This window comes from Notothenia coriiceps, unplaced genomic scaffold, assembly GCF_000735185.1.
Source record: "Notothenia coriiceps isolate Sejong01 unplaced genomic scaffold, NC01 NC01_scaffold00003546, whole genome shotgun sequence".
NCBI lineage: Eukaryota > Metazoa > Chordata > Actinopteri > Perciformes > Nototheniidae > Notothenia > Notothenia coriiceps.
The window spans coordinates 56,996-64,050 of record NW_011336247.1 but is presented as its reverse complement, the minus strand read 5'-3'; the positions used below and the strand labels follow the sequence as shown (position 1 = coordinate 64,050).

The 7,055-nt window shown below is 39.4% G+C and overlaps 1 protein-coding gene across 2 annotated transcripts; it reads left to right on the top strand.

The window, feature by feature from the left end:
* The first annotated feature begins 793 nt into the window (after nt 1-793).
* On the top strand, nt 794-5,607 carry eif3d (eukaryotic translation initiation factor 3, subunit D). 2 transcript variants are annotated; one of them, XM_010766765.1, is made up of 12 exons: nt 794-896; nt 1,944-2,069; nt 2,155-2,200; nt 2,319-2,455; nt 2,560-2,645; nt 2,731-2,803; nt 3,264-3,379; nt 3,768-3,900; nt 3,990-4,137; nt 4,666-4,796; nt 5,213-5,298; nt 5,403-5,607. In XM_010766765.1, the coding sequence occupies exons 2-12, from the start codon at nt 1,947-1,949 to the stop codon at nt 5,590-5,592; spliced, it is 1,269 nt and encodes a 422-aa protein (XP_010765067.1). In that variant the 5' UTR covers nt 794-896; nt 1,944-1,946; the 3' UTR covers nt 5,593-5,607. The 2 variants fall into 2 exon arrangements, with proteins under 2 accessions (XP_010765067.1, XP_010765066.1); XM_010766764.1 differs by having other exon boundaries at nt 797-896; nt 1,918-2,069.
* The last annotated feature ends 1,448 nt before the right edge of the window (nt 5,608-7,055 follow it).

The window sequence follows — 7,055 nt, the reverse complement described above, 5'->3', positions numbered from 1 at the left end:
AGAATTAGGGCCACATGATTTTTTTTTTTTTGGGAAAAAAACAATTCTGACTTTAAAGTCAGAATTTTGACTTTTTCCTGAGAACAAAAAAACATAATTTTTAATAACATAATAACAGTTTTCTTTTTATCATGCAGCTTTGCTGGCCTCAAGCGGTCACACTATGGTACTACAATATAATTAACATGATCCGGTGAACTGTCAAAAATAAAATTCACTATAGACAGAGCGGTAGTTGCGCACTGTGACCACCGGAAGGCAGTATTTCAATTTAAATTCAACATTTTTTTATTGATGTGTCATCTGAAAGACAATACAAATAATTTAACCGAATAATAATATTTATATTATTAATAATAAAACAATTATAAATAATGATAATAATATTAATAACAATAAATTAGTAAGTAATATAATTCATGAATAATTGAACCAGGGATGATATAAATAGTATAGAATGTCAGATACACAACAACAGAAAATGTACAGATACTGGAATACAATAACTTCATTTTCAAATAATTTAAAGACATGTTTCTTGTAGGGATATATATACAAAATAGATAATGGTTTTTAAAAATAACTGGTTAGTACATTTATAAAAGTCAATTTGCTACAGGTTTGTTTCCCTTGTTGTAGCAGTGAGAGACAGTATATCAACACGTCTTTCAGTCTTTTGAATTCAGGGTCATTTTTTACACCAATGTGTTAAAGTTTTATCAACGTATAATATCATTATAATCAGACTGCTGCACTCGTAACACCACAGGAAGTAGCAGCCAGTTTCTGCTTTACGGCAATTTACCACTTCCTTTCACACCGGCGCTCCGTCGGGCATTTACACCGTTTGAGGACCGGCTGGATTAAAAGTCCGATTGGGTGTAACATCATTAACGGTATGATTACAGTAAAACATCATCACACAGTTTAGAAACGAACGTTTTCAGTCCTGTTTTAAGATAAACCATTGCTGTCGCTTTTTATTTGTTTAGGGCCTGAACACACCCTTAGCTTAGCATAGTTAGCGGCCACCTGGCGATATGACTAGCATGTAGCTCCGTTAGCTCACCGAATCATGGGTTAGGGAAAATAAGAACCTTTATCAGAAGAAAGTTTGGGTTTCATTCTTTGATAAATAAATTAGTTATTTCCCTGAAATGTGCCTCGTCCTTCAATCGAAATGTTTCATAACCAATATATATACCATGTTATTTGTTACCAATGTTACGCTTCAAGTGAAGCTAATGCTAAGATAATGTTAGCTAACGTTGCCAGATGTCAGCTGGTCGATAAAAGATGCTGCTACAAATGTACAAAATAAAAATGGTGGAAGTAATGAGATACACTAAAACTGTTCCTGTACTTAAGTACACGGTCGATATGCTTGTACTTGTCTCCAATATACACATTAGGGCCTCTACGATATTATTAGAAAAACCTTCATACTGATAAACACAAAAAATGTATATTTAATCGAACAATAAACATTCTATTTATGCTCTAAATGCTATTATCTTTTTTATTTTGGTGTAATATCTTATGGTTTTGTCATTGGTGCCACTTTTAGCTATAGGTAAAATGTGATAAACACAATAGATTATATTAACAATGACTAAATAATGATTTCAACGTAATCAGCACCATTACCTATAGAGGAAACTGTTGAAGCTTAAGGTGCCCGTTTAATAAATATAAGTTTCCTGTCTAACAGTACCAACATGTTGTTGGGTGATGATGGGTCAATGAGGACTAGCCCACTGCGCAAGCTGATCAGTGCCTATGTGTTTTAGTGCATTGCTGGAGAAACCTGTGCTGCTCATTTCCTGAGACCCTGTGCTTGTTAACACTTTGATGCTATGTACTGTATTTATGTATCTGGCCATCATTGCAATCATTTAATGAAACTATGGTTCACAGAAATGTCTTCTCCACTCCGACTTCAGGTCATGGCGAAGTTCAACGCCCCCGTGATCCAGGACAATCCGTCCGGATGGGGTCCTTGTGCGGTCCCAGATAAATTTAAAGACATGCCCTACCAGCCTTTCAGCAAAGGAGACCGTCTCGGAAAGGTTAGTTTTTTCACATAAAAGAAAGTGTTTCACTCTAAGAAGCAGGTTGTTTTCAGTTTCCTCACAATGCATTTCTCCCGGTCAGGTTGCTGACTGGACTGGAGCCACTTATCAAGACAAGAGATACACAAGTGAGTAAAACTGCTGTCCCGCCAAATGTACCTCCACCTAACTTTCAATAAAGTGTCTTTCACTTCAGATGTTAGGAAAAACCAAAGTTGATTTCTCATGTGTATATATTTTCTTCAGATAAATATTCCTCTCAGTTTGGAGGCGGTAGTCAGTACGCCTACTTTCACGAGGAGGACGAGACGAGCTTCCAGCTGGTGGACACGGCCAAGACGCAGAAGACCGCCTACCAGAGGAACCGCATGAGGTTTGCTCAGGTAAGACAGACCGCAGAAACATTGAATGTTGCCTCATGTATTAAAATGTAAGGGTTGTATATTATATTTGAACCGGCCCATAACATGTCTTTTTGTGTCAACAGAGGAATATGCGCAGGGAGAAAGATCGCAGGAACATGACTCAGTTCAACATGCAAACACTCCCCAAGAGTGCCAAGCAAAAGGAGAGGTGAGAAATGTACAACGTTAGCCGATGTTATTGTTAGAAGAATGATCCCATTATGGTATTAACCTCCCATTTGTTTTTATTGCAGGGATCGTATGCGCCTGCAGAAGAAGTTCCAGAAGCAGTTTGGTGTCCGTCAGAAGTGGGACCAGAAATCCCAGGTTTCGATCGGTTATTCCAATTTGCTACTGCATTAGAGCTGCGAGCGCTACTCATTGGTCGATTTGTCGTTTGATCATTTATCAGCCTTTATTTTAATAGTGTGAATCGTTCTTTTTGGTGTCAAATTGTTGATGGCAGAACATTTACTTCATTTCTGTGATACATTTTGAGGAGGGAACGCCTATTGATCCTTCTGTGTAGGGCTTTGTCAACATGGGTGTTAACATTTGTTCTTCCCATACCACCTTCCCCCCCATTCAACCCTTCTATCCTTCCATACCACCTTCCCCCCCCCATTCAACCCTTCTATCCTTCCATACCACCTTTCCCCCGCATTCAACCCTTCTATCCTTCCATACCACCTTTCCCCCCCCCATTCAACCCTTCTATCCTTCCATACCACCTTTCCCCCCCCTCTTTGTTTCTTCCTCCTCTGTGCACATACACTTTGAGGCCCAGCTGAAGCCCAGAGACTCCTCTGTGGAGGTGAGGAGCGACTGGGAGGTGAAGGAGGAGATGGACTTCCCCCGACTGATGAAAATGAGATACAACGAGGTGGCTGACCCTGAGGACATGTAAGTCTACTTTTTTGCACTTTTGATTCTATTTCAACACATTTTTTTTGCAGATTAAAATTGGGTGGAGTATTTTACAATTTGTAGAATTCCAGTGGTAAGATTTTTTCTGACTTCTGTTGTGATAAGCTTTTCAAAAAACATACATTTCCCTCTGGTCAAAAACTGTTAGCTCTTCCAATTGCTGCACACAGAGGGTTATTTACAGGATTGCCGCACTATTTTTTGCCCTAAGATTGTCAGTCTGCTGGCATTACAAAATGTTTTATGGAAAAAATAACCTAATCTGGTGAATCCATTTATTTAAATGTAGGATTTTGTTTAAAGATTTAAAAATCTTTTTTGAGGCGATATGACAGACACACCATTTTTGATTTATTTTTTGCAGTGAGTGCTGCGGGGCTTTGGAGCACTACGATAAGGCTTTTGACCGGATCACCACCCGCAATGAGAAGCAGCTGAAAAGCATCAAGAGGATCTTCCACACCGTCACCACCACTGATGATCCCGTCATCCGCAAGGTGCGCACATTTTGCCATTATCAGCTGATACAGTAAACAAACAGTGCTTTTCTTTTACGTCAACATACCTTTTCCTGTTCTGCTTCTAGCTGGCTAAGACTCAGGGTAATGTGTTTGCCACCGACGCCATCTTGGCGACCTTGATGTGCTGCACACGCTCTGTCAACTCCTGGGACATCATCGTGCAGAGAGTGGGCAACAAGCTGTTCTTTGACAAGAGAGACAACTCTGACTTTGGTGAGAGATCTACTGACACTGGGGGTTTCACAAAGACATCTCAATTTACTCTTGACAAATTTGGTTACTTTTCAGATGACAGTTTTTCCTCTCCTTACTGTCCAGTAAAGATAACCTAGTCCAGATGAACTTAAGAATACTTTAAAAAGCTTTTTAGATCAGCTGTGAGTTCTATGGCTACAAAGCTGAGCATGGGGCAGTTTCTTCTGAAAATACATCAACAGTTTAATTCTAACAAATAAGGGGTCAAATAACATGATGAAACACACAGGAAGCTTTTACTCCACAATCATTACGTTCACTTAAAGTACTAAAACTACACTTTTATGCACAACAAATGTTACCTTTTTCATAATTTTAATACGTTTGCTAATAATACTTGCATACTTTAAAGACCAAATGTCTTGCCGGAGTTTTACTTGTAGTAGAGTAATTTTACCGTTTTGTATTAGTACTTTTAATGAGGCGAAGGATCTGAATACTTCTTTCTGTACTGTATTTTAACCTGCCTGTAACCGCTGCTCTCAGATCTGCTCACCGTGAGTGAGACGGCCAATGAGCCGCCGCAGGACGAGGGAAACTCCTTCAACTCTCCTCGTAACCTGGCCATGGAGGCCACGTACATCAACCACAACTTCAGCCAGCAGTGTTTACGCATGGTGAGAACAAGTTCACAATGTAAAGCCCTCACCATTACCAGAGTCTCTGTGCTAAGCTTGTCAAATCCTTCTGTCTGCAGGGAGAGGTTTCCATATAGTTATAAAGGGAAAGTGAAAATGTGTAATGCATTTATAAAAATTAGGATTACAACATCAAACTGAGGTTCGAACACTACCATTTATTGGGCTTTTGGGCTAATATACGTAAACTTGTTTTTGTTTGTTTCATTTAATTTAGTAGTTAAAATTGTAGAAATTAAGTTATGTAAAAAGGTTAGGGGATATAAGTATAATAAGCATTTGGTCAGAATAAACCTGCCTTTGTTCATATTTAAAAAGTACTTCAGATGTATTGTTTTGGAGTTGTATCCCTTAAAAAGACATAAATAAACTGGATTCTGTTTTCATTTCGCCAGGGTGGAGAGAGGCACAAGTTTCCTAACCCCAACCCGTTCGTGGAGGAGGATACGGACAAGAGTGAGGTGGCCTCTGTTGCCTACAGGTATGAACGCAAGATAAATAAACTGCTTACGTACACTATGTACACGTCATTGGACGTAATAACGGCTTCCTCTTAGGCTGACGACTTCCTTTTTTGTTCTTTAGGTACCGTCACTGGAAGCTCGGGGAAGATATCGACCTGATCGTCCGCTGTGAGCACGACGGAGTGATGACCGGCGCCAACGGAGAAGTGTCCTTCCTCAACGTCAAGACCCTCAACGAGTGGGACTCCAGGGTAAGAGGCAGCAGGAGTTCTTTCAGGAGCAGAGGATTTCTTTGTCTCTACATGATTTAAGTCTTTTGCAAAGTCATGAGCTACTTTTGGTTTAGTTTATTTCACAACTAACAAGTACCATATGAATTAGTAAGCAAAAGGCCAGTAAGTGCGGTTCTTGTGCAATCACAATTGGAGGACTTAAGGCGAGACACGGCAGGCAAAAACATCGTTTTTCAAGCACTGGTCAATTTTGAGATTTTGTGCTATTTTGATTCTATAACATGTTTTCTTTCAGGCTTTTGGAAGGAAAACGTACAAAATACACATTTAAGTGTTTATTTGACTATAGTTTGTCTATTTGCGTCAGTAGATTTCTCCTAAATTCACCAAAAGTTAGCTTTCTAACGTAACATAAAGTACCGCGACCGCTGTGTGCACCATGTCAACAGAGATATCGTTAGAAAGCTGTGTCTCTCCTGCACAATGTCATCGGATCCAAATATGGTCATTTCCTTTGTATCAGGAACCAATCGTGAAAGCACAAAGGGGTCTTAAACCAAGAAACGAAATCTCATTGGCTGGTGTCAATTTCAGACAACGTGATTCGTTCAGATGCGTCACGTGGTGTGCTAAAACACTTCCTGGTTAGCTTTCCGCTAGAAATGTAAATCTCAAAATGGCAAAAGAACGGCGAAAAAAAAGTTTACAGAGAAGATGACAACAATTATCCCTTNACAGCAAACAACGGAGCACAGGCGGTCCGCTGCGTAAAAAGCAGACGATTGTGTTTATGTACTTGATCTGTTGCCTCACTTTGCGAGAGTGCTATTGCGCAATCGTCTGCTTTTTACGCAGCGGACCGCCTGTGCTCCGTTGTTTGCTGTGTAATTTAGACAGCGCAGGTGTTCAGATGAGGTTTTCTCTGGTGCTTTTTCCCAGTTTAGAGATAAACACTCTGATTAATTCATTTAAGTTAATGATGTTGTTTTAAAATAACAATTTATCCTTTTTATTAAAACATGGTTTGTTATTATTGAGAATGCAGTGAGGCCTGCAACATGTTTGTAATTTGTGTAGCATGTGAGCTAACATTTGTTTGTCCTCTTGTGTTTTGAAGGTTTTCAACCTGATTAATTCTTGGAGCTGTCTTAAATAAAGAAAGACAAAAAGAACACAATTCGAGTTGTCCAAGCGTCCTCTGTTGCCCTCCAGCCTCTCAAGTCAGGCTAAATCACNCTGTTTTTTTTGTCTTAGCTGAACTAAGACAAAAAGAACAAAATTCGAGTTGTCCAAGCGTCCTCTGTTGCCCTCCAGCCTCTCAAGTCAGGCTAAATCACTGATACAGGCCAAAACCCTGAAGGACTTGACACAAGGTGTGTGTGTGTGTGTGTGTGTGTGTGTTTTGTCTGCTTATTTGCAATGTAGGGTAAGCCTAATCAGAATAATTTCAAGTCCAGATTCAATGTTGTTTGCATAAGTAGGCTATATTTTTATTTTTGTTTATTTAATAAGTTAATTTCAGGACAACTTTGGGAATTTTG

Bases quoted from the DNA above. Each gene is read 5' to 3' on its own strand.
- eif3d (XM_010766764.1), top strand. From the start codon at position 1,920: ATGTCTTCTCCACTCCGACTTCAGGTCATGGCGAAGTTCAACGCCCCC. The intron at 2,646-2,730 runs GTGAGAAATGTA...TTTTTATTGCAG, and splicing joins AGTGCCAAGCAAAAGGAGAG to GGATCGTATGCGCCTGCAGA. The intron at 5,299-5,402 runs GTATGAACGCAA...TTTGTTCTTTAG, and splicing joins GTGGCCTCTGTTGCCTACAG to GTACCGTCACTGGAAGCTCG.